The 25,402-nt window shown below is 45.1% G+C and overlaps 2 protein-coding genes across 3 annotated transcripts in view; one reads left to right on the top strand and one right to left on the bottom strand.

Moving 5' to 3' along the window:
• Positions 1 to 11,631, bottom strand: part of MYBBP1A (MYB binding protein 1a) — a 56,280-nt gene extending 44,649 nt beyond the window's left edge. The window contains exons 1-14 of the mRNA XM_068210196.1: positions 11,396 to 11,631; positions 11,119 to 11,214; positions 10,177 to 10,260; positions 9,715 to 9,789; positions 9,188 to 9,295; positions 8,158 to 8,348; positions 7,702 to 7,869; positions 7,399 to 7,516; positions 4,618 to 4,907; positions 3,873 to 3,980; positions 3,162 to 3,287; positions 2,221 to 2,424; positions 1,497 to 1,602; positions 1,010 to 1,103 (exon numbers count right to left, since the gene is read on the bottom strand). Coding sequence (XP_068066297.1) covers positions 1,010 to 1,103; positions 1,497 to 1,602; positions 2,221 to 2,424; positions 3,162 to 3,287; positions 3,873 to 3,980; positions 4,618 to 4,907; positions 7,399 to 7,516; positions 7,702 to 7,869; positions 8,158 to 8,348; positions 9,188 to 9,295; positions 9,715 to 9,789; positions 10,177 to 10,260; positions 11,119 to 11,214; positions 11,396 to 11,584 — 1,957 coding nt within the window. The 5' untranslated portion in view covers positions 11,585 to 11,631. The remainder of the gene's footprint in view (positions 1 to 1,009; positions 1,104 to 1,496; positions 1,603 to 2,220; positions 2,425 to 3,161; positions 3,288 to 3,872; positions 3,981 to 4,617; positions 4,908 to 7,398; positions 7,517 to 7,701; positions 7,870 to 8,157; positions 8,349 to 9,187; positions 9,296 to 9,714; positions 9,790 to 10,176; positions 10,261 to 11,118; positions 11,215 to 11,395) is intronic.
• Positions 11,632 to 13,489: 1,858 nt separating this feature from the next.
• On the top strand, positions 13,490 to 25,011 carry EIF4H (eukaryotic translation initiation factor 4H). 2 transcript variants are annotated; one of them, XM_068210192.1, is made up of 7 exons: positions 13,490 to 13,647; positions 18,920 to 19,101; positions 20,024 to 20,088; positions 20,197 to 20,296; positions 20,963 to 21,028; positions 22,864 to 23,022; positions 23,144 to 25,011. In XM_068210192.1, the coding sequence occupies exons 1-7, from the start codon at positions 13,589 to 13,591 to the stop codon at positions 23,278 to 23,280; spliced, it is 768 nt and encodes a 255-aa protein (XP_068066293.1). In that variant the 5' UTR covers positions 13,490 to 13,588; the 3' UTR covers positions 23,281 to 25,011. The 2 variants fall into 2 exon arrangements, with proteins under 2 accessions (XP_068066293.1, XP_068066294.1); XM_068210193.1 differs by lacking the exon at positions 20,963 to 21,028 and having other exon boundaries at positions 13,491 to 13,647.
• The last annotated feature ends 391 nt before the right edge of the window (positions 25,012 to 25,402 follow it).

Here is a 25,402-nt window from a genome sequence, read left to right as displayed (position 1 = left end):
AGAAATAAAAATTCAAATTGTCCTTCTAGCTGACTCTTAGAAGTACCACACAGCAACACAGACCAGAAGGCTCGGAGGAAGAAACCACAAGAAGAAACATGCTTGAAATGGTCTTTTGACCACTGCAAAGGCTTATCAAGTAACAAAATCTACTATTTATTGAATCATTACTTAGATTAGCAATTCTGCAAGTCACCTGACACCTACTTGGCCACACTAAAGGAATTAGCAGCTGGTCAGCAAAAGTATGTGCATTTTATAATGTTTCCAGTGAAATCAGAAGTCACAGCAGCCCATGAAAAGTGATGGCATTTGGAATTCGTCCTTTAGTCCAAAGGTTTGGGAATCTTGCTCTACGACCAACCAAACCACCAAAAAATTACAGCTTTTATTTTCACAGTGCCCTCAAATTGATTTACACAGATTTCAGGAGAACAAGACCACAGTTGGAAAGGAAATCGAAAGATCATGCCAATTTTTTCCTGGTCAAGTCCCAGCCTAGAGGGTCCACAGGCCCTAAACAAGGACCAGCCTCCATCTCCAAACATGCTGTGCATACACAGAGGACACATTTAGCTTGCTCAGAACTCAAGCTAAGAAGAAAACATGTTTCATGCCTGCTGGGTGTTCGAGCCCACAGCTTTGCCAGGCAGACACCACCAGCTCACCACCAGCCACCGGCTCACACAGAACAATGCCTCAAGGAGAATGAACTCCAAGCCTTGGAGTGCTCACCCGAACAAGGGCAGCTGGGAAGCTCAGCTCTCCTTTCCAAGGCACACAGGAACACAACCCACTGACAGTGCAGACAGAGAGCTGGAGCAGAAGACTTAGATAAGAGTCTATGAGTCTTTCACCACAGAAAGAGAGTGAAGAAGGGATTCTCCTGGGGGTAAGTGCATCAAGTCAGAGACAATGCAAAGCACTTCACTAATGCAGAACTGCCATCTTCTGTCTTTGACAGACCACTAACAATCCCACTCCCTTTCTTTCTGTAGGAAGGACTCACCAGTCTTCTTCTTCTTCTTCTTGGCTTCTTTGCTGAACGCCCTCTCTGTGCAGTTCAGAAGGTCGCTCAGAATATCCACTGTTTCAGACTGATTCTGTTTGATCACAAGCAGACAGGAAAGAGGCTCAGAACTCCCCACTACCAACAACAACAGAAGGAATATGCTCCAAATCTAAGGACCACTTTAAACAGGTACAAATATTAAAGTCAACTACTACAACTCTTTTGCAGGAAAAAACCCTCAAGTTTTTGCTGCTCAAGTCAGCAGCAAATCAAGGGCAGAATTAATGGTCAGGCCAAACTTTGCCCACTACATGTCTACAGACAGTGTAAGAGTCACAGTTTATTAGCTGCCAGTTGCCCATTTTCAGAAGCCAGAGCTTCTGAAAGGCTTGATCTCTGAACAAAGAAACTCCCCATCTTGGTGTTCAGAAAGTCCAACTATCAGCCTATTTTATACTACAGAAATATTCATCAGAGAGCTTACCTTGAAAAGATGAATGGCTATTGAAAGCAGAAGTTGTTGGAAAGCACCGACTTTGGCACTGTCTGATTTGTTTTCCTTCTGCAGATTCTTCACAGACTGAAGTGTTCTGAAGAAAGAAACTTCTCTGAGTTTTTCACAATTAAAACAGCAAATAATCTCATATGATCAGACTAAAAACGTGTTCAAAACTACAATACTGTTTTGTTAACATTTCATCTATTGGCACTGGATACTCTTTTAGCATACAATCCTAACCCAGTAATAGCATCTGACTGAATGTGGGTCTGTTGTGCACAGACTACATTCCTAATACCAGGCTAGGCTGGTGAATCAAACTCAGAAAAGAGTCATTGAGAAGTCTGTACAGGCATTATTAAGAGAAAAGATGAGCAGACTGTTACAATCATGTTTGGGAGAAGGATGATGAACAAAAATAGAAAAGGACATGGTTATCACATAGTTAACACACAGAAAGAAGAGGAAGAAAGGAATGGGGTGAAAAGAAACAGAAAGACACTCTGAAACCCAGCCATGCATGCAGGATACTTAAAGGCAAGAAAAATAACTGCCACTGCCTCTGAAATGGCTGTGCTACAGCAACCAGAACACCACAAGGCAAAGAGAACACATCAACTCTTTTACTGTCCTAAAGAGAAACCAAGACCAGGGCTTTCCCACCTTTCTCACTTCACCAGCCCAGCACCCAGTTTCCCAAGCATCTCACCTCTCCCAGATATCCTTCTGCTCCTTGGTAAAAGGTTTCACAGCTTTGACATGCTCACTGGAGAGCAGCTTGTTGGCATACTCAGCGAGGAGAAAGATCCACAGCTTCCCATCTGCAGTCACACCATGGACGTGCTTCTCTCTCAAGGCTGCAGCCTTTGCTGTATCCCCCAAAACAGGCAGGGTGTTTAATGTCTGAAGTAACCTGCAAAGAAAGACAGCCACCCTGTTACTGTCAGAGGAACCAAATGGCCTGCTCCTACTTACCAAAATAATACCCACTAGCAAAGCACTCTCATCCCAGAGCTCTGGTCACTCACTGCAGCCCAGACTGACAGTGCCCAACTTTCAACCCACACATGTAGCCAAGATAGTAGTATAGAGCTCATTATCTCGGTGGCCACAAGCTATCTGGTGCTCTCAAGGACACTATTAATCTCAGTTGCTTCTAAATCTGCATCCCACGATGTCCTCTACTTTTCTTCTACAGAGGTTTGGCAATCATCTAAAACATCTACTACCAACTCTATCTTCCTTAGTACAGGGAGGGCTGTGGAGTCACCATCACCTTGCACATGGAGTGCCAGAAAGCCAACAGCCACCAGCATAACCCCAGCACCTCCCTCTTGGGTCCTTCCCCTTCCAGCTTGCAATAGAGGCAATGGAAATACTATGGGAAAAAGCAGTATGAGCTCAACTCCACACCTGCCATATCATCTCACATATACTCATCAACTCATATAAACTCATTTGTCGTGGACAAAACATGATCTTTGAAAAATCCATCTCCATAAAAAAAGCCATTTCCTTGTGCTGGAGTCAAAGAAATGCTCCAATAGCAGCCTACTATTCCAAACTTCTTGCCCCGCCATTCACAAGCTGATCTTATCCTCAGGAAAAAAGAGAAATTTCCAAGCTTAAAGCATGCCATCAAATCCTTACCCAAAGAAGTAGTTTTCTGTCTCCGTATGATCCCGTTCATTTAGGGGCTCTGATGGAAGGACACTGGCCTCTGCTATCTGGGAATTCTTCTTCTTAGCAACAAAGAAAGCATGGAAGAAGCAAAACCTACAACACATAGAAATAGGAACAAAATGAAAACCCAGATTGGTCATAACAAAGCAAAATCAACCCATGCATGCAAACCAAACAGCTCCACATACAAGCAAGTCCAAGCACTGAAAAAAGCACTATTTACAATGAGACTCTTTTCTCGAGATACACAGGGTAAAGAAGAGGAAAGGATGCTCAGGACTTCACAAAAGTGAAGCACCAACACTTAAGGCCACAAAACACAATACTAAGACTGTCAGATGTGGGTCATACTCTCCAAGACACTTTAAGCAACAGAAAAATACTTATTAAGACATGATGTTAAAAATTGTATCTTCAAGCAGTTTAGGCAAGCAGGAATGGAAAATTTATTAAAAATAAATGGGACTGATGTGATTTTAAATGCCAACTACTTATGACACAGGTTAGTCCAATCATGCAGAAAGTATTTTGAAAACAAAATCGAGTCTTCTAAATGATTTATTATGGAGCATTTCCACTACTGGATTTGCCTAGTGTCATGGGGACAGCTTATCTGGAATACTGCTGTTGAGCTACACAGAATTATCCCAAGCACATGTGTCTTTACATCAGTCTCACCTGGCAATGTCCATCACAAGGCTCTCTTCTTTTTTTGTGGTACTTTCAGTGATGTTAACCAGTCGGTGGATGATCCATCTTCTCAATCGAGCAATCTTCTGCTGTGCTCTTTGATAAGAAAGCGGGCACAATCAGCAGTTTGAACACTAACCCAACATAAATACACACTGCACAATCCACTGCATCAAGAGGTGACTTTCAGATATTTAGAGGCTTTACACTAAAACCGGCAAAGTTATGTAGTAACAAAGCAGCAGGTACAAAAGAACATATATAATCGTCTCAAGTTTGCTTTTTACTAATCTATTTACCCCACAGAGAGTCTGCAGATGAGCAAAAAGCACTTCAAGAATTGCAGCAGTCAGTAGAGTGAGGTTTACAGGTGCCAGGTAACACATAACCTGGCCTGAATGCCAGTGTGTCTAACACACAGATAAAAGAGAGGCACAAGTCCTACAATGACCTGAGGAGCTGTAGTGAAAGAGGAAACCACCAGACATATCCTCCAAAGCAATTGTAAGGACTAGAAAAAGAAGATAAAAGGCTCTTTTGGTGATCCAGTCTGCTTTGGGCAGGCTGGCTGGTTCTCAATATGCTTGCAGAATTTGCAGAATTGAATTTCACCCCAGTGAAAGAGTCAGATGCTGGGGCTAAACGTTCTGAGACACAGGAAATAAACAATTGTCAACTCATGGCAAGGGAACCGGCAAATGTTGAGAGGAAGGTGCAATACCCATGTACTCACATGTCTGCGTTTTGCTGGTTCTGTTTTTGCCGGTTACTTGAGAAGTCTAAACAACAGTCCAAGTCTGGCCTGAGGAACATGTCTTTGAGCCAGGAGATGTATTTTTGCAAGGCCACTGCCTGCAGGTGTCTGACTACCCTGGAAGCACTCAACAACACTGGCCTTCCTTGATTGGTAAGGGTAGAGAAGCCCATCATCACAGCCAATTGCCTCTCTGGGTCATCGCAGCCACTCAGAAATGCATCTATATATCCCTCCATTTCTGCAGCAAACTTAAATCCCTGGGGAGACTGAAAAACATGGTCAAAGAAGCAGGTCAGGAACTTCACACTCAGACTGAATGGCTCTGTAAATAAAAATCATAGAATCAGAGAATGGCCTGGGTTGGAAGGGACCTCAAAGCTCATCTCAATCCCAACCCCCTGCCATGGGCCTGAAGGGACAACTTCCACTAGATCAGATTGCTCCAAGCCCCATCCAACCTGGCCTTCAACACCTGCAGTGTAAATCACATGTAAGAATTTGGCTGCAGTAAGTAAATTGAAGTCACGAGCCTGAATATTTGTCCTAAGGCTTACAGTCAGTCATCAATTTCACCTCCTGTCGCCCTCTCACAGCGGCAGCCTCTGTAAGCAACCACAGAATGCTGCCATGTACCAACATCAGCCCTGTAATTTGCACCTTGCAGAACAGTGGGGCTTCAGCAAGATGAATCACATGCTGCCCAGTGCAAGTGAGTTCCCAGGCTGATCAACTCTTTATTCTGGGTTAAAGTTCCAGGATGTTTCTCATATCATCTGCCCTAGGGTTTCCTTAGATTTGGAAATTCCCCACCATCAATTCCAGTCTCATGTAGCAGCCCTGGAGCCTGCTGACCCATGAGGCTTAGAATAAATGCCACCTACTCTCCCTGGTGTCTCAGAAGCATTGAGGCATTCTGAAAGGAGGGGGAGTTAATATGCTTAAGCTAAAACTCATATCCTGAGGTGTGGCTGTTTTGTGACAAGTCTTGTCTTCAGTCCTGTCACTGCCTCAAAAGGCATACAGGTGGCAGGCTGCTGGCCTTGGACACTGTCCAGCAGCATAGAGACCACCAGGACATGTCCCATTCCACTATGCAGCCCATTCCCTTACAGTTTTTAACAGCCCACAGTGTTCAATCCCACTCAACTTGTTCTAGAAAAATAATAAATGCTTAACTGGAGAAATCTTGAAGAGATGGTCTCATTCCAAAAGTCCAACACATCTTTTTTTTTTTAATTAATAAAAGAACTCGTTTGGTCTACTGTCACATTCAATACAGTGACCCAGCAGGAGCAGAAACAGTAACAAAATCTAGGGAACACTGTTCTTCTAAATAAAGGAGCTATAAACTTGTAATTAACTACAAATCCATCCAATTACAACATAAATACCCCCAAAAGAAATCTCATAGAAAACACAACTGAGGAAGTTCCTGTTTCCACTGTTGGAAAATTCAATACTTGTGCATCAATATGAAAACTGGGAGAAGAACTCCAGAAAATACACTGTAAACAGGCTAATAGCTGACAACAGGGAGTTCATCAATCACCTCTGAAGTGAATCAATTCACTTCCTCCCTCATTGATTAAAAAAGTGGAATTAGGAAGATAACTGCCAGTAAATATCAGACTCCAGCTTTGTCTAGCCCCATCTCTAACAATCACCAGAATCCCATAAGGAACTACAAGGTAACAGCATTTACTTCTTGAAACAAAGAACCTATGCCAAGAAACAAAACAAACCCCAAAACCAGAATCAAATCCAAACGAAGATCTTTTCATCATTACTCTCTCATCATCAACAATATTAGGAGCTTCTTCCATTTAGTCTCATTGTCTTCAGGAGACTTGTACATTTCAGACAGGAACCAATTAAAAAAAATTGAAGCACATGGAAGATTACAGCCTAATTTACCGTGCAACAAGCACAAACAGTAAGAAACAGGAAAATTACTAAGCCACTGGGTAAATCCTAAAGCAAGATGGTCCATTTAGGGAGGCACCATGGTATGCAGTATTTGCAGAGCAAACCCACACACCTATGGCTGCTCTGATAACAGAACAAAATGATCACACAGACCCATCTCTCCCAAGATACAACAACTATTTCTGGGCACACGTGAGGAGGTTTGGGATTGTGTTACTACAAAAAGCCAAGCTAAAAGCTGATTCTATCAGTAGTCCCCTTTTACTTTTCCTGTGTTTATTGCAGGCTTGTGTTGTTTGCTGGCTTCCCAGTAGAGAAAGAGGAGCTCAAAAATCCAATTCCAAATAAATTTTGTGCTTAAACCTCAGATGTGCTTATTGAAACAAGCACTAACAAATAAAAGCACGAGTTGTCCCTTTTTGTCTTTGCCTTCCAATGTTCATGCGACACCCAGCACAATGATAAACAAAAAGGAGCTTCTGGACACACAAAAGTAAAGGGACTGTTAAAGGACAACACATGACACTGTCAATTTGCTGAGGGCTGCCCTGCCTCTGCTTCCCCCATCATTAGAGCTTTCCTGGTAGCAGCAATGAAAGCAGGTGAGACAGTGCTGAACAGTTTCCATTCCCTTAAAACAGGCAATGACAATCAAACATAGGCTACACTCAGTCCACTGCAACCAGTGGTCATACAATAACTTTGCTTTTAGTTAGAGTTCAAGGTCTAAAATTACATCAACTTTTTTTATACAAGATGATTTGAAACTAAAAGTGGGGCAGAGACTTCCTTGTGCTCAAGACATGGCCTTTAGCTTGTTCAAAGACCTACCTGAGTCGCTACCACGTGTTCTCCATAGTGCAGCATCACCTTCCCTTTGAGAACCACCTGCAGCTGCTCCATGGACAGCAAGGGGAGAGCACTGCCCAGCAATCGGTAGCACATGTAACTGAGTGGGAACAAAGAACATTCCCTCAGGCTAAAGCACAGCAGTAGATCCACAGGCAGGGCTAAGACACAGAGGAAGAGCTGGGGCAGGGCACAGGAGCATGCAGGGAGATGAAGTCAAAACCTCTGGGTCAAGAAACAGATGGGTAACATGGGAAACCACAAACAGTGTATGTTAAAACAAACCTCACAGGTCCTGATTTCTCCTTCAATAGCCCATTCTCCACAACTTCATTCCAGAACAGTTCAAAGGCACCTTCCTTAAGTGCAACTTGTAGCAAATCAAAGACTACACTGGGCAATTTCTTGTCTTCCTTCTCAGACTTGGCAGCACTTTTCAGAAGCTCTACAAGTCTAGAAGAAGAAATAAAATAATGTGAGAGATCTGACCTGAAAAGGAATTGCTGAAGGCCAAATTCATTCTGCTGAAAGACAGAACATTTCCCGAGAACTGCAGACTGTGCCCCCCTGGGAGAAATGACATAACTATAACTTGGGAACCTGCGTAACAATTAACACCTAACCCTTAGCAACACCGGCAGTGGCAAATACAAGCAGGAATCAGAATCACAGCCACATTTCTCTCACTGCTAGCCAAGAGGAAAATAATGTTCATTTAAACCCCCTTATCTAAGAACTTACCTGGAAATATTTTCCTTATTTACAACAGTAGGTGAGCCAAACAGCTTCTTCAGTTTTTTAGGTTTCAGAACACCAGGGAATTTCTGTATACCCACAAGCAAAAGGTGCAAGTTCTCTGGAGATGTGAAGGCTGAAGAGAGGTCACCTTGCAAGATGTCAAACAGGACCTCCTCAAACACAGTTTCAGGTACCTAGACAGAACAAGGGTGAGAGCATGTAAGAAATATCTGAGGGCATTTTACTAACTTGCAGTGAAGTAAGCACATCAAAGTATCTGCATTGGAGGACATTTTACTAAAAGCTTGCAGTGCTCTGGAAGCTCTAGAAATAGTCTTTATGGTGACACAACGAAAAATAAATAATGGATGTGTCCATGACTGCCAGACAGTCCCAGGTGCTTAACCATGGGGAGTAGGACAGTTTGCTGTCGTCAGACAGCAATTCTGGTCAACTGACTCCAGCTGCAATTGTTCTCTTGCTGTCTGACTGCTCTGCCTGTACAGCTGGGCAACCCAGGGACCAGGAAACTCTCTATTCTTATTAACACTGCTAGTCTTCATGTCTACAAATAATATCCACTTTAAAAAAAGGAAATAAACTCTTTTCTTTTGCTACATATTCAGAGCTTTTTACTCCTTTGTCCCTACATCATTTCATTCCCAACAGCCCAAAATTCAACCTTAGGCCCAAGCTTGGTGCATAAAAAAGCTGGTTTGCCATTCAGAGTGTTCAGCATACATCTGTCCAAAGGAGCACATGGTCTAACATACAATCCAAGCAAGTGAAATGGGAAACAACAGGCTGTGGGGTTGTCCACAATGAAGTCAAACTAAGCTAAACCAGAGCACTCTTCCCAAAACACAAGCATCTGCCCACAGCCATACAGGGACAGCTCCCACAGTTTACACTCACTCTTCCACACCCCCTGTAACTTCAGCTATGAACAAACTAAAGGAAAATCTGACCCCAAAGCCAAGCCCTCTCTTCCTCCCGCCCCACCAAGCCCCAAGCCCACATGCTGTGCCTGTACCTCAGAGGTGATGTCAATGAGAGTTTTGCGTGGGAGATCTCTGAGGTGTGCTTGGTGATTTGTCAGCTGCTGGAGAAGCTGGATGCTCTCCAGCAGAGCTTTCCGGTCCTACAAAGGAAAGATAAGCCAGAACCAGAGGACATATATCAGAAATTAATCTGAAGGCTAAGGTAATAATCCACTCTTTAGATGTTTATGCCTACTTGTAATAAGAAACACAATTGTTTCTTGATTGGTCACGCAGCTTTTTCCAAAATTGTGTTTTCCAGCTGGATATGACAACAGAACCCTTCCTTCCAGGAGAGGTAGGAGCCTCCTGTACTATTTGACACAGTTCCTACATTCTACTCAGGAACAGACATTAAAAAGGCACAAAGAGTCCATGGATGACACAAGAGAAATTAACTGAACTTGATGCTTCAAGTGCCACTGCATCGATTACCCAGTGACCCAGCCCTCCTCTGTCAATCCTCTTTCCACATCAGAAGCCCCAGAAGCAGAACTGGCACACCTGACAGGAGTGTTACCTTCACAAGCCGCCCAGACTGGAATAGAGCCATCACTCCAAAAAAGTTCCCAAAAGCAGCATTTCTCACAAGTTTCTGAAAGGGAAAAAAATAGGTAAAAAAACTACTTTCCTGAGAGGCCAGAGCTCACATGCAGCTACACAACTACACAATCAGTGGAGCAAGGTGTAAGGAAAATCCAGCCTTGAACACCCCACCATGGGAAGAGAACATACTGAAAAGCAACCTGCTACACAATGCTTAAGAACTGTCCTAGAGTACCTCTTCATCACACTGACAAATCTCACCTAAAAGAGGGCCAGATGACAATGTCATCAATTTGCAATTTTTACAAATATTTGTTATTTCATTATAGTCACTTGCTTTAACATGAACACCAAAGCTACACTACACACCAAGATGTCAATAGAGAACAATTCATTTAAAGTATCAGTTGGCAAATGTTGCCATGAGCTGACTTACTTTTTTCACTTTTTCCAGATTGTGTTTTTCTTTTATCTGTTCCAAAATGCTGCACAGTGGAATTTCCTCAAAAGCCTGCAAAACCTGAGGAGAGAGATGGAATAGCTGTTTGCAGTTCTTCCATTTCATGACATTATGTTGGGTTAAGCTAAAATAGAGCTGAAGAGCTGTTCAGCACAGCAGCAGATGTGCTGCTTTATCAGGCCAGAATAAAGACAACCAGATCAGTAAAGATGTATAGGCAGGAAGTAGGCTGGGAGAGCTGGGCTTGTGCAGCTCGGAGAAGGCTCCAGGGAGGATATTAGAGCTTTCTCCAGTGCCTAAAGAGGGTCCAAGAGAGCTGCAGAGGGACTCTGGAGTCCCAGAGTGCCAGGAAAAGGAGGAATGACTTCACATTGACAGAAGGCCAATTTAGGTTAGATATTAGGAAGAAATCATTCCCTGTGAGGGCAGTGAGGCTCTGGTACAAGTTGCCCAGAGAAGCTGTGGCTGCCCCATCCCTGGAAATGTTCAAGGCGAAGCTGGATGGGACTTGGAGCAACCTGGTCTAGAGGAAGGGCAGATATCCCACATCAACTAACCAAGACCAAGAGCAAGACAGCTTCAAGAAGTAGTAATAAACACAGAATAATTGAAAACTTGGTCAAAATTAGTAAATCAAGGATGGTCCTTGAAGCAGGACTGTGTAGTATGAATGTATTGGTATAATTCACAACTATAACTATAGTTCATAACTATATATATTGGTATCGTTCATAACTTTGTAAGTTTCTAAAGCAGAGTAGCACCATTTAAAACAACGGTTGTTGTGAGAGCCTTCCCTCCCATGTGCACACAGGAGCAGCCAGAAGGGAACCCTCCAGCCTTGCACAGACAGCAAAAGTGACCCCAAGCATGGACAGAGGCTGCCGACGGTTCTGATCCGCGCCGGGAAACACTGACCTGCGCCAAGGCCAAGCTGAAGCCAGGGCGGGCGGCCTCGCGGGTGGCTCCCAGTCCCTCCACCAGCCGCTTCAGGGTGTACTTGAGTTCATCATCCTGCAAGAGAGACCGAGCTGGGCGGTGTCCGGGCTGCTCCAAGCGCGGCCCGGCCGTCAAACCCCCGCGCCCGGCCCGTGCCCCGTCCGCGCTGCCGCGTTCCCAAGCGGGAGCGGAGGGATGCGCCGTGTGATGAGCTACTGCCCGCCCGCACCCACCGCCCCTCCGGCCCCCGCCTCACCTTCTTGCCCTCCCGCAGGTGCCGCAGGAGGCTCTCAGTGGCCGCCAGCCGCACCTCCTGCTCCGGCTTAGCGATATCCCAGAAGAAGTCGAGGAAGGCGCGGCCCTGCCGCAGCACCCCGCGGGGGTCGGTCACCGCCGCGCCGCCGCCCCGCGGCTCCATCTGCTCCGTCTGCTCCATCCCCGCCATGCCGCCACTGCTGCCGCACGTGGGGCCGCCCGCCCGCTCCGCCTCTTCCGGGGCAGCGCGGCCGCCGCGGGACGGGCTCGTGTGAGCCGCTCTCCTCAGTCCCTCCGGTACCTCCGTGCCGCTCCCCTCATGGCCGCGCCTCAGCGCCACCCGGCCCTTCAGCCCCGTTCCCCTCAGCGCCACCCGGCCCTTCAGCCCCGCTCCCCTCAGCTCCTCATGATCCTTCAGCCCCGCTCCCCTCAGCGCCTCATGATCCTTCAGCCCCGCTCCCCTCAGCGCCTCATGATCCTTCAGCCCCGCTCCCCTCAGCTCCTCTGGGTCCCACCCGTGCCCCCTTCAGACCTCGCTCCCCTCATGGCCGCCCTTCCCACACCGCTCCCTCAACCCCCTCATCCCACAAAATCCGATTGCTTTCCCGGTGTGCCACAAGCCGCCTGTGACACACTCAACGAACACATTGAATTTTCAGAGTTTAGTTCGGGTTTTTTTCAGAGATTGATAGTTCAGAGTTGCGCGAGCCGCGGTGCGCGGTGTTGTTCCACAAATGCAGCACCCCACCGGGCTTTTCACACCATTTTTACTAACTTTCCAAGTACTGCCCATAGATCGGGGTTGATTAGTAATTTACAAGATGCGTAACCTCAGCTACCTTGTAGAAGTTCCCCACATGCTGAGGGGAAGGGTCTTCACAGGGTCTTTAGAATTATAATGAACATAGACCAGCTATGGGATACATGGACCTTGAGTCTTCTGCTAAATTAGCAAAGTGTACACAGACATACACCAAAATCTGAATTTACTACATCCTTAATGCTCATTAGTCCCAGGATGTCCTTGAGTAAGGGATGCTGGCTGCTGCTTTCCCCACGGGTTGGGTCTCCTTTTTTGCTGAAAGTATGCAAAGATCTCACATTAAAGAAGATTACTACTTAAGATAATCTTGACATATTCCACATTTTGCAACAGCCCCGCTCCCCTCAGCGCCACGTTCCCTCCCTGGCCCCGAGCCCTGCTCCTCCGCAGGACTCATCGGTCCTCCTCTGCCCCCAGGGCTCCTGGGCTTCCCTCACCCGCTTCGGGTCTCTGGAGGGAGGCTGGGATCCAGGATCCAGGATCCAGGATCCAGGTTGGATCCTGTCTCCGCGGGGCTCGATGGGGACAGAAGGGCAAAGCCTGCGGGGTGAGCCGGGATCGGCAGCGCAGGATCAGGGACACGAGGTGCGGGCATAGTTGGTTGTCGTATGAGAATCTGTCGTGTGGTTTTACTAGGAAACATTAAATTATGGCCTGGCAAAAACAGACAAACCAGTTGGTACAAATGGTATTTTTTAAGGAGACTGTGAACTCTCGGGTACAGCCCGTTGTCATAATTTGCAATAAAGTCCAGCACTATCCTCCAGCAGCCCTGTGAACACTGCGTGTTGCTGCCAGACACCCGCGGGAGTGCAGGGAATGACCCGGAGCAGGATCCATCCCTGTGATCACTGCGGATGACTGTGACACCCGGAGCAGGATCCATTTCCATGAGCTCTGTGATCCCTGCCCGCAGCGACAGCGGGATGCTCGGGGAATCAGAGCCGCGGGCTGGCCTTGTATCATCAGCACTGGAGTGTCCAACGCTCACCGGAGCGTCACCGCAGCGCGGCCCGGGCAGATCCCCGGGGGGATCCCCGACACACACCGGGCACATCCACGGGCAGATCCCATGCAGATCCTCCGGCAGATCCGGAGCAGGTCCCCGGGCGGAGCCGCGGGCAAATCCCGCGCAGATCCCAGAGCAGACATCGACCGGATCCCCGGGCAGATCCCGTCCCAGAGCCGACGGGAGCGAGCCGCGCGGAGCACCTCCCGACAGGCAGCAGCGCGGACAGCCCCGTCGGGGCGGGGAGCTGGAGGCAGGCACCGCGCGGGGCAGCCCCGGCCCGCGCGCCGCCGTATATAAGCGTTGCGGGGTCCTCGGGCGCGGTCCTGTCACGCTCGCACGGGGACGAGGCCGCGGCGGCGATGGCGGATTACGATCCCTACGACGACCGGGCCTACAGCAGCTTCGGCGGCGGCCGCGGGTAAGCGGGGCCGGGAGCAGCGCTCAGGGCTCCCCCCGTAGCTGGGACGGCAGCGGGGAGCAGTGGCCCCGGCCGGGCGAGGTGGGGGCGCGGCCGCGGGGATGGCGGGCGGGGGTTGCGGGACGGGGGCGCTGCCTCTGGGAACTGTTTGGGCTCGTTCTGCTCCCCGCCCGCCCTACTCCGGGGCGGGGAGGGGGGGGTGCCCTTTCGCTGGCCCCGCTTTGTGCGGCGGGGTGGGGGCCGCGGTCCTGGGGGGTCCCGGCCGTGCCCGCGCTGCTCCGGCTGGCGCCGCAGGATTCGGGGCCGGGCGGCTCGGGAGCGCCGGGAAGGGGCGGGAGGAAGAGGGTGTCGCTGTTCCCGCCGTCCCGGAGGCGAGTGGAGGGGGGATTTAGGGAGGTGCTGGGCCAGAGCCAAGGAAGGCCGTGAGGAGCTTGTGCGGATGGGCGGAGGGAACGTCCCTGAAGGACTGGAGCAGGGCAGGAGGCCGCTGTGCTGGCGGGACGAGACGCCCCCGGGAGCGGGCGGCGTTGTGGTGCCCGCGGCGGGAGGAAATGGGAGGGCTTTGTGGTGTCTCCGCTCGAGTAGCGCCGGGAGCCGCGGTCCTGCGTTATCCGGGACTCCGGGTGCTGACTGCAAATCGCTGATCCTGAGGAATCGGGCTTGTCTCCGTCTCTTTGCTGAAGATTGTTTAGGGGAGGAGTTACAGCGACAATAACCCGTAACTAGGAGTTTGTCTTAAATCGAGCTGGGAAGGTGCAGTCGAACAATTGATTTTTTGGTAGGCTGGTGCTGTTACCAGTTTCTCTGAAATATAACAGTAGGAATAAGTCTGTGGAATAAACCTCTTTGTGAGCAAATCTTCACAAGTGTGCTACTGTATAATCTAGTCTTCCAGGGTTTATTTCCTGATCAAAAGTATTCATGCCCTTTTCTGCTCTTAGATAAGTAACTTGGTTTTGTTTCAGACTCTTTAGGCAGCGGGGAGGAGCTGCTGGAGTTAGAACAGCAGTAAGTTTTCCTTGTCTTTGGAAGTACTTCGATACTTTAAGCTTTTCAAGCTCTTTTTCGTGCACTGATACCCTTTGTGTCTAACTCAGAGATGTCCCAGAGCAAACAGATGATGTAGCCACTTGCATTTCTGTTATTTTTTAAATTCTGTAACAAAATAGCCTTGCCAGCATCCTAAAGTGATACTTGACTCATGAACTCAGATATTGCTGCACAATGTATCCTAGTCAGTATAGGCATATTCTGTGAAGTAATGAAATGCCAGGTAAAATGTTATTTAGAGTCCTATAAGAGAACTTAAATTTGCTGCCAGGGAAGGTGTGGATCCTTGCTTGATAAACTAAAGGCATCCTGCAAATTAGTAGATGTCTTTACAGATAAGAAAATGTACTTATTCTAATGTACCTGCAGTACTAAACATTAGATACTACTAACATTAGAGTCCAGTGTATACTTGTATCTAATTTATTGTTATCACTATTAAGTTACTAATAGCTAACTCACAATTTAGTCTCTCTGTCTATTGTATGAAGTCCTGTAATATATGAAGTGTAATGAAAACATGACTGTTGTTGAAGGTTCTGATTAAAGAATCCCATGTTAATTTGATGTGGCTCCTGCTCATTTTTAAGCGCTCTAGGAATAGTGTAACCTCAGCTGAGGTGTAGTCGTTTTTGAGGATGTTGCATTTTGGTGTACACAGCGAGTGAGCACAGGATTTCAGTATGACAGATGGGAAATCAGTGCCCAGCATGTGCAAGTTATCTTCCTCTTTCTCATAATCATCAAAATAATGGTGGAAGAGCATCAAGATATGACTGGTGTGATGAGATGGGATTTGCTACACCTGAGATGTTTAGTGATGCACTGACTAAAAGCTGAATCGTAATATTAGGGGATGCAGAAGTCACTTTATTCCTGGTGAAGAATGTGATGCTGACGTAAATACAAAAGGCTTACTATAAGCTTTTTAGAAAGTATTTTGGAGCCCAAAATTTGACAGGAAAGCCTGTAGGTAAGTATACCAAGGCCTAGTAGAAACTGAAACTGTAGAGCTTGTCAGAGTTGAAAGAAGGGGAGTGTTTACCACTCCTCACTGCTAGGCTGTTTATTTAGGTGTGGCTTGAACTGCTGGGTACCCTACTAAAGGTTAAGATTCACCTGCTGAAGTGCTGCACAGTTCAGTGAAAATGGGGCGTTAGTCCTTGTGCTTCTGGCAGCTTGGATCCTGTGTCTTACCCAACTAGCATTAAAACATTACTCCTAGTTTTTAGGCTTGGGTAAGCATTTTGCTGAAGACATCTGATGCTTACCCCAAACATGTTCTGGGTTGCTTGAATAAATGATTTTTGAATTTAGTGTTGTGGTCTTGGAGGGTTGGCACTGTCATCCTGCTCATCCTTGTGCTGCCCCAGAAAAGCTCTAATGTCAGAACGCAGGGTAGCCTGTTGTCTTGGTGCTGTGCAAAAGGCAAATCTTGAGCTTTGATGTCTAGGGAAAGGCTATTTAACTCAGATACTGGGCTTTAAAATATCCTTCATTTTGAACTTCTGCCAGATACTCTTTTCTGGAGACGTAACTAAACTTTGCAAAAGAGTACCTTCAAAATGGGAGTTGAGTTGTTTTCTTCCCAATATGGCCAATGTCATTAACTCAGCCCACCAGAGTTTAATTATGGGGGTGTTGCTAGAAGCAAGCTTTCCTCTTCAGCTTTCTGCTTTGGTTTTCTGAGAAGGAAATCAAGTCATGTCATTCGGAGTCGCACAGTAAGATGATATAATAATTACTATTACCTAATTGTGTCTAAGCAAAAGTTTAGAGTGGGAAATGCAGATATTCATTCAGAACTCTGGTTTGCCTAGTTCAGATGTGTTTTCAATTATTTTTTACTTTTGTCCTACTTCATTGCAAATGAGAGAATCTTCTTCCAATCTCATTGTTTGGTTACTGAAGTCAGCCCTTTTATTTCACTGCTTCAGTGTTGGAAAAAATGTGGGGAAGTACAGAAACTGTTTCTTTTTCTGTTGCTATACCTGAGTTCCATAAGAAACTGGGTTTGAAACTCAGTTATTGACCATTCCTGTTCTTCAAATGGGAACTAAAATACCAAAGGTATAGTTATAGATTTGATAACTAAAGCCTTAATATCGAATTGGAGAAGAATGTTTAATTTTCTGTCTTGAAAATCAGTCTGGATTGCATAATAGGGCATGGATTTCCACACATGCAGCCCATGAAGTTCTGGTGCACTGTAGTAGAAAGAGGTTTGTTTGTAGCACAGAAAATCCTTTTGGGGATTGAGAGTGTGGTTTTAGAAGTGGCTCAAATGGAGCTGAGTGGAGGTTGCTGATGGAAGTTGTAGTTCCAGCCTTGTTCTCATTCCTAGCTTGGCAAAGTGCTCTTTGCAGTTGTCCTGATCACCTTGTTGGCTGTGGACTCAACTCCAGGGTGGGTTTTTAGGTGACGGGCAGCTCAAGGAATGTCCTGAGAATATGTACAAGGAGAGAATGCTCCTTTGAAACTCAATTCTGATGTTCCTGTAGGACATAAGCATTCAGATTTTCTTTTTTTTTTGATGCAAGTTAAATGTATGATATGTTAATAGCTGTTCCTAATGCTGTAAATGATAAATGAGGACAAAGGCATGGATTCTATGTATTATGGGATTATTTAGAACAGCAACTGAGCTTTCTTTGAGTTCCTCCTTAAAACTCAGTCTTCTGACTAAAGTAATTGAAAACTATTACAGCTTTAGTTCTCCAGTATGTTTTTGACTTGTTAATGAGACAAAGGCAGATGAGGAATATTGTCAAAAATGTTAAAATGCGAACCTGGGTGGACGCTAATTAAAGATATGTAGATTGTGGTTCAAGTAGATTTAGCAGCATGTTGATAGTGTTGGTGACAAATGATTCTTGCATGGAGCTGCTAAATAAGGCACAAATTACAGGCTCACCTAGGAAGAGTTATGGAATCTTATTCAATCTTAATGCATTATCTGATTCATTACTAGTAAAATATTTATTCTTCAATGAAAAAAAAATACTGTCAAGTACCTTGCTTGCCCAGTGAATTTTTTGACTGCCTGCAACCAGCCAGAATAGAAGGAAATTATAAAAATATTTGAACTTCTGGATTTTAGGAGGGACTCTGCAGCTATTTAATTGGTCCATGTCAGATGGGCAAATCCTGCTTTGGTACAGCTTGTGTTCCACCGTGGTTTTAAATGCACGGGGAGCCTCAGGGAAAGGGAACAGACACAAGCAAAGCCCAGTAGAAGGAAGGTGATAAGGGGAAGATGGACAGAGTAGTAAGTAGATATTTCAGGTAAAGGTCAGAGATTGCTTATGTGGGACAAATGGTGCTGGAACCAGTGGCATCCTGTACAAGTCTAGGAGCTTTGACTTCAGGTTGCCTTGTACATACCTTGCTCTCTGTTCAGAAATTCCAACTTGGCTTTTGAAGATTGGGCTCTGCAGGAAGTTCACACAGATGTGTTACATTAGTACAGTATTTAGCTGGTACAATTTAGTCCCTCAGCACACAGTGCCAAGAGTTTTAACTGGTACTGAGGGGCAAGACAGGAAAAGACCACCCAGTTTACCTCTGTAATTCCCAAGACAAAAGAAGTAAGCACCCAGAGAGCACGTGATTTTTTTTTCTACCTCAGAACCTCTTGTTCAACCAAATTTATTTTGTGTTCAAAGCATTCCAGTCCAGATATCCAGCAATTATGGCCACAGCTTCAGACTTAGGGGAAGGTGTTTGTCTTAAGCTAAATGTTGCTGAGATAATTCGGATGATTGTGGAGTGGATGTTGGTAACATACTCTTTAGTTAAAACCATTGGAACCAGCATAATTTCCAGATAAGCTGACAAACCTGTGCCATACAAGTATTTCTTCATTGCCATAAATTATTCTTAAAATTGATTCTAAGATTTTTTTTTTAAGAGGTAATGTTTTTTGAATAGGGGACCTTAGAGGTAACCTTATGTTGCTTTCCTTAATGAATTGTGGGTTAAGAAGTTAATTCATCACTTCATTAATGAATTCACCTGGTAATGTATTCAGTTTCTCACTGAAGGTAATACTGGAAAGGAGCTGACCAGCAATTCAGGTGTCAGGTACAAACAAAAGGATAGAAAAACTAACCAAAGCTGTGGGAAAATGGACTTGCAGCTAAACAGAGCATCTGAGCTCTGCAGTGGACTGCACTGGCTGTGCTGGGAGACAGGTCCAGAGGAACTGTGCTTTTTCCAACAGGTCTCGTGGTGGTGGCCTTGGTTCCCGCAGAAATAAAGAGCTGCCAACAGAACCCCCTTTCACAGCATATGTGGGAAATCTGCCCTTCAACACTGTCCAAGGAGACATAGATGCCATTTTCAAGGATCTCAGCATAAGAAGCGTACGACTAGTCAGAGACAAGGAAACAGACAAATTTAAAGGTGAGTGTTCAGAGGTGTTTGGTGGTAGATGAAAAATTAGTAGGAAAGAAAGTCACTTTAAAAGGGAATTTCAGTCTAAAGCACAGTTTTCCGCTTTTATGTTGACTTATGCAGGTTTTTTTATTCACTAATATGTAAGTGTATCATTTGAGTGAGAGTCATTGTTTCATCATCATGAGATAGAGAGTAACCTGAGTGAGGAGTCAGTATTTCCCCTGACATAAAAACTTTCTTAAAACTTGTCTTATGAATTCTACCAGAGCTGACCCACTTAAATCCTATGACCTTAAGTTTTAAGTAATTCCTTTACATCAGAAGACTCCCATTGCTTCAGCTCTGTCTTTTTTAGTAGACCGGGAGAAAAAGCAAGTAGATAACCCATTCAGGCAGTTACTTTAAAGGATGCAAATTCAGTTGCTATGGGTATTGTTTGGAGGAAATGGACTACATTTATAAGTTACTTTATGGGGTGAAAAGACTTACCTTGGATAACAGAGGGCCTTTGAAGAGGAGTAAATCCACTAAATGATGTGATGACACAAAATTACATTGCTGACCACATAAGTATTTCAATTTGTTGTTTAAAAACTCTAGGAATGAAATGTCAATATTCAGCTGAATAACTTTCTGAAGGCATAGGTCAGTTCTAATGTATAATGAGAACTCTGTGGAAAAGGGAATTAGGCTCTTGGTATTCACAGAGTGCCCAGAGTTGTGTTTCAGGATTTGCCCCATCATTAACAGGTGCAGGTAAATTTGTTCATTGTTGATGATGATTGGTTTCTAAGCCATGTGCATCTTGCATGTGCCCATCACAACTCATGTTTAAAAGAGAAGGAAGCTATTAGCAGGCATGCAGGAAGGAGTAGCCTCTTACAAAGACCTTTTAAAGTGCTATTAACATGAGATTTGTTTCTTACAGGATTTTGTTATGTAGAGTTCGATGAGGTGGAGTCACTCAAGGAAGCTCTTACATACGATGGTGCAGTAAGTACACTTGCAATTAATTTGTGGAATCAAAGACAAGCATAAATCTCAAACTCCTTGGCAGCCCTTATGATACATCCTGAACAGATTCTCCCCTTGATTTAACAGCTTTTGGGTGACCGATCACTCCGAGTGGACATAGCAGAAGGCAGGAAACAGGATAAAGGTGGCTTTGGCTTCAGAAAAGGTGGCGGGCCTGATGACAGAGGTGACTTCCATTTTCCTAAGTAGCTTCTTAAATATGATGGTTGTAGTTACGGCTTCTGGTGCTGACTAATGCTAAGACAAGGCATGCAAGTGAACATGAAGATTATATTGAAAGGTGAAATTTTGTATGTAAATATGTATGTGTTTCTAACCAGCTGCTGCTGCCGCTCCTGAGGTGTCTGAAATTTAGCTGTGCTTTGTGTCCAAAGGCTGGATGTGTTGTCACTCCTAACCCAGGAAGTGAGACCAATACCCCTAATAATGTTGTGTTTTGCAGAGGACAATCATAAGCCCAACAGTCTGATCTGCTACTATTTTATGATGATGTATGAAAAGTGAGTAAGCACATGTAGACAAGTGCTTCCTTTGGAGTGTGTCTCTTGTTCCAGTGTAAAAACATTCTTGCCTGTAGTTGAAGGTTGGTTGAACTGGACTCACCAGAGGTTTCCATTGAATGTGTACTAAAGAAACTTTTCTGGCCACTTATTCTTGGTTAACTTAAACTGACTGTTTGTTCCTGTGCAATGGAACTTGGTAGTACCAAAAGAAAAGGATTTTCCAGCAGCATAACTTTGAATATTGAAGGACTGAAACATTGGTTTGGTATTCCCTTGCTCAGTCTTTCCCACAGCTTCAGACTTGAACACAATTGTGGCTTTTTTCCTAGGAATGGGAGGAGGTTCCAGAGAATCCAGAGGAGGTGGATGGGATTCCAGAGATGACTTCAATTCTGGTATCAGTATTAACACTTATACAGATAGGAAGCCTAAAAGGCACTTGAAACGTTCTCATTTTCATTTGTCACCATTACTGGTTTGATTGAATCTACTGTATGTACCAACTTAGACATCCCGCAACTGTGGTGGGATTCCTCATAGGGAATCTTCGTTGCCTTGAGAGGAAAGTGTCTCAATAGAAAATTCTATGAACCAACTGTAAATGACAGAATTCTTGTCCAGATGTAGCCTATGAGTGACTGTGTTAAGCATTTCTCAAGCATACAACGAAGTAAATTTCTGAATAGTAGCAGAAACAGATTATGTAGGAAGGCTGATATTCTGTCAGAGCGGAGGCTTTCATCTTCTCAAGGAAGAGAATGTCATTATATGTGTGTCCCTGAAGTAACTGACTTCTCCAAAGTTAGATTACTGTTCCAAAGCACTTGTAAATGCAAAATGTTCCTGAACTTTTAGACCTGTTTTGGTAATGCAGGTGCAGCAAGTGACTGAACTTGCTGAGTGGAAGGCAGTGACGGAGCCACTGGGTTTGCTCTTAACTTCCAGTCAGTTCCAGCTATTAGAATGCAGGGTGCCATTAACACAATTGCTTTTGTCCTCTGAACTCATGGGTTTGGTCCATTTTCTGATGGAGAGATGTTGGCAAGTGCAACTTTGCAATGTCTGGTCTCTGCGTGAGTGGAATGAACGATGTAGGAGAAGCAAAGTGTGCCCTTGCCCCCAGCATGGACTGGAGCATGATGCTGGGGAGAGGAGCTTGCTGCAGTGCTGCGCTTAACCTGCCTTTGGAGCTAAGCATTCTGTGTCACAGCTTCGTACTTTCTTTGGCAGCTTCTCCAAATGTGGATGCATTTCAGCCTATTAAATGCTGGATGAGTGATTCGTGAGCCAAAAGTTTAGCATTTCAGTCTTAGCTGCTACGGAAGCTTTTCTTCTCAGGTTGTACAGCCTTGCTCTAGATCAAGTCCTTAAAGATGGCTTGTTTGGCACTGAAGTAAGTAAGGGACAGCTCTGCAACTCTGCCAAATACTTAAGTGGAAAGGCAAATCTCAGCTGGGAACCAAACAACTTTCTCTTCCAGGCAGCTTCTGAAAATCTGAGTGTATTCCCTTTCTGTATGCTGATAGCCTGAAGTGTCCTCGTCCCACTGAAATGCAGGCAGTGGGGGCTTGGTGAGATACTCAAGGGTAGTCACTGGTACAGACTGGAACTGTGGTCAGTGACAGATAGTTCTTGATTTACTTTTTTTTTGGTGATATATAAACTGAAGAAATGCAGTCAGTTTAAAGTCTGATTTTTTTTTTTCCCAGCCCTTTAATTTAGTAAATGACTGGTCAGTTTATAGTATAGCTAAACGGCCCTGGGGTTTTACTGTTTTATGAGTGTATTTCACTACTCCCCAGCTATTTTCCTATTTGCTCCTGTGGATTTCATGCTAAGGCTGTAGCCATTGTGATGATTTGGCGATGGAAGTACTCTGAGTACATGTAGTGCTGTCTCTCAACTCAGCTAATGATGTTAACAAACTCAAGTTTCAGCCAAGGTTCATATTTTAAACTCGCTTAACCCACTCTCCAACACTCCAATAAGCCTCTAAGTGGATAAAGCACTTTCTGAACTTGGCATAGTATACTTGGTTTCAAATGGAACTCGAACAACCCCTCCAGAAGGTGCTAGAGCTCTGTGAAACAATCTGTCTGCAGACAAAGCCTCTCAGTGCATCACCTTGGACTGACAGCGGTGACTAGCAAGGTTTTCCAGTCATCCAGATAAATCTAGATTAAACACATTTCAAAAGATGCTCTTTAAATTCACTGTCTTCCATCTTCAGGATTCAAAGATGACGACTTCTTGGGAGGTCGGGGTAGAGGAACCCGCCCTGGAGACCGGCGACCACCGGGTGCCTCCATGGGAAGTGGCGGCACTGGTCGCTTCAGAGATGGGCCTCCCCTTCGTGGGTCTTCCATGGACTTCAGAGAGCCAACAGAAGGTAAACTCCTACTGTGTGTGGTTTGGCCTTCCTCCGCAAAGGAGACTCCTGGTTTCTTTGTCAGGCTAAAGCTCCTGCCCTTCCCAGGCAGATCTCACAAGTGGAATGTTTTTCCTTTCAGAGGAAAGAGCACAGCGACCCCGACTCCAGCTCAAACCTCGAACAGTTGATACTCCCCTCAATCAAGTAGCCAATCCAAACTCTGCGATCTTTGGAGGAGCCAAGCCCCGGGAGGAAGTAGTAAAAGAACACGACTGAGTTTGGGGTTGAGAGGGAATGGGGAGGCGGGAGAAAAAGCAAGACAGTACAGAGTGACTAGCTCTGCTGGAATGTCAACCCTGCAGTTTACCATTCCTGCCATCTGGTATTTTGTCCTCTTTGAAACCGAAAACACAGAGCTTGTGAATGCATGTCAGCTGTTAACAAGTGGTTTTTAGTACGTTCTTGGCTTTGCTGTATCTAGTGCCTGCTTTGTGCTGAGTTTCCCTCTTCTGTTTCCTTCCAAGCAGCACAGTTGCCAGTAGATAAGGCAGTGTGGCTGCTTCCACAAGTGTGGAGGTCTCTGGACAAAGGTGCTGCTTCACTTCTTCCTTTCTGGGTTTCTTTTACTTTAGAAGCACAGGTTAGACTTAGTTATTTCCCTGTATTGTTTCCTTTTACTTCCTCAGTGTTCCTCTTCTGACTTGCATGTCTCGTTCTGTATTGCTGTGGCTCTGAAGAGGAAAACTGAAGAGTCCAGATGAGTTGAACAGAAATTTACAGTTCTAACCAAGTAGTGAAATACCATTTATAAGAATTGGTGATAGTCACTGTTCACAGCAGAGCCCCTTTTTAAACTAAGGGGGGCAGCTGCCCTTTCACATGGGTTGCCAGGAAGGATCAATTTAATGGATGCCTTGCCTGACAAACCTGGTGAATAGCTGGTGGAATCAGTATGGATAAAGCCTCTGCCAGCAGCCTCTTCCTGCTGGCTCTTGACTTCCATATGGTATGATGCTACTACAACTCTGAGCTCAAGGTTAGTGCTGCAAAGCCATGCCTGTTTGAGCACAATTGCTCACTGGCTCTTTCTGCTTACTTTTTTGGGTTTTACATGTTTGGTAAATTTTTAAATGAAGTTTCTACAAATAAAATTGACTTTTTTATTTTTGTTGAAGGAGTGTATACTTTGCCATGCAGTATTTGATCGTCACTATCCCCTGTGTTTCTTTGCCCAGTGGGTACAGTTTTAGGACCTCAGCTTTCAGAATACCTTGAAAATGGGCAGATTAGAAATCTTTCTGCTATAGATTCTCATGTAGAAGTTTGGGTAAAAAGCATCTCTTGTTACTACACCTCTCTTCCCTTGAAATGTTTCTTGTCAGTGTTGTGTGGGAGGAGGGAGGGGAGGCTGAAGCAAAAGGAGAAATCATTAATTTTTAAAACCAAAACCTGGTTCTACCACACTGAAGTTTGGACATGTCCAGTGTATGGGAAAAGCTTGGGCCCATATTGCCAGTGCTGAGAGCCTTCAGATAAACCAGCCAGCACCCCAGAGTACTTACAAGAGGAGGTTGGAAGCACGGCTGCCCCACTACCAGCACCACTGCTAGTGATGAATTTCTTCCCTAAGGTTCCCATTGTAAGTCAGAGTCCCAGCAATTTACAGAACTACTCTTTCCTTCTTTCTGCCTTTCACTTAATCTGCTTCTGAGATAAGAACCATTTGTCTAACACTAATACTTAATTTAAGACAGACATGCATTTGTGTGGTTGTATTCCAAACCAATAATTGATCTATTTACATCTTCAATGTGGAAAAGATTTTAAGAACAAATTCCCATATAAAAACTCACTTCTAGTCAAGACAGTTGACTTTTAAATGTAAAAACAAAGGAGAAAAAAAAAAGAATTCCAAACACTTAGCACATTCTGCTTCATAACAAAATAAATTTATGGATATGGTATTTTGTGAATGATCTTTTAAATAAAAGAAAACATTAAGTAATATTTAACATTGGTCTTTATTTGAGTCTACTCTACTATGTTTTCTCCCCCCCTCAGTTTTCAAATATTATGTTAATTTGTCCCATTCTGATACAAAATAAGGGGGGAAAGAGGAAAAGGTAAAGGGGAGGAATCTAATCTAAAGAGTGCTGGAACACTGAAGTAAAAATTAATTATGGGTGGAAATGAGCCCAACTTCTTTGTCCTGTGACTTCAGTGTCACTTGAGTGCATTGCTGAGGCTGCCAGGTGGGGTTTGGAATTCCTGCAGCTTGCAGGTCTTGCAGCTGATCAGGCTGTGCTCCTCCAGGTGGGTGCTGCTGCCTTGTGGCTGGCACCAGGCAGGATGTGTCCTTCCAGTGTGAGTGCTGAGCAGTGTCATGTGGGCTTTGTGC

The sequence above is a fragment of the Anomalospiza imberbis genome, chromosome 20, assembly GCF_031753505.1.
Source record: "Anomalospiza imberbis isolate Cuckoo-Finch-1a 21T00152 chromosome 20, ASM3175350v1, whole genome shotgun sequence".
NCBI lineage: Eukaryota > Metazoa > Chordata > Aves > Passeriformes > Viduidae > Anomalospiza > Anomalospiza imberbis.
This window is presented reverse-complemented; position numbering and strand designations above follow the sequence as displayed.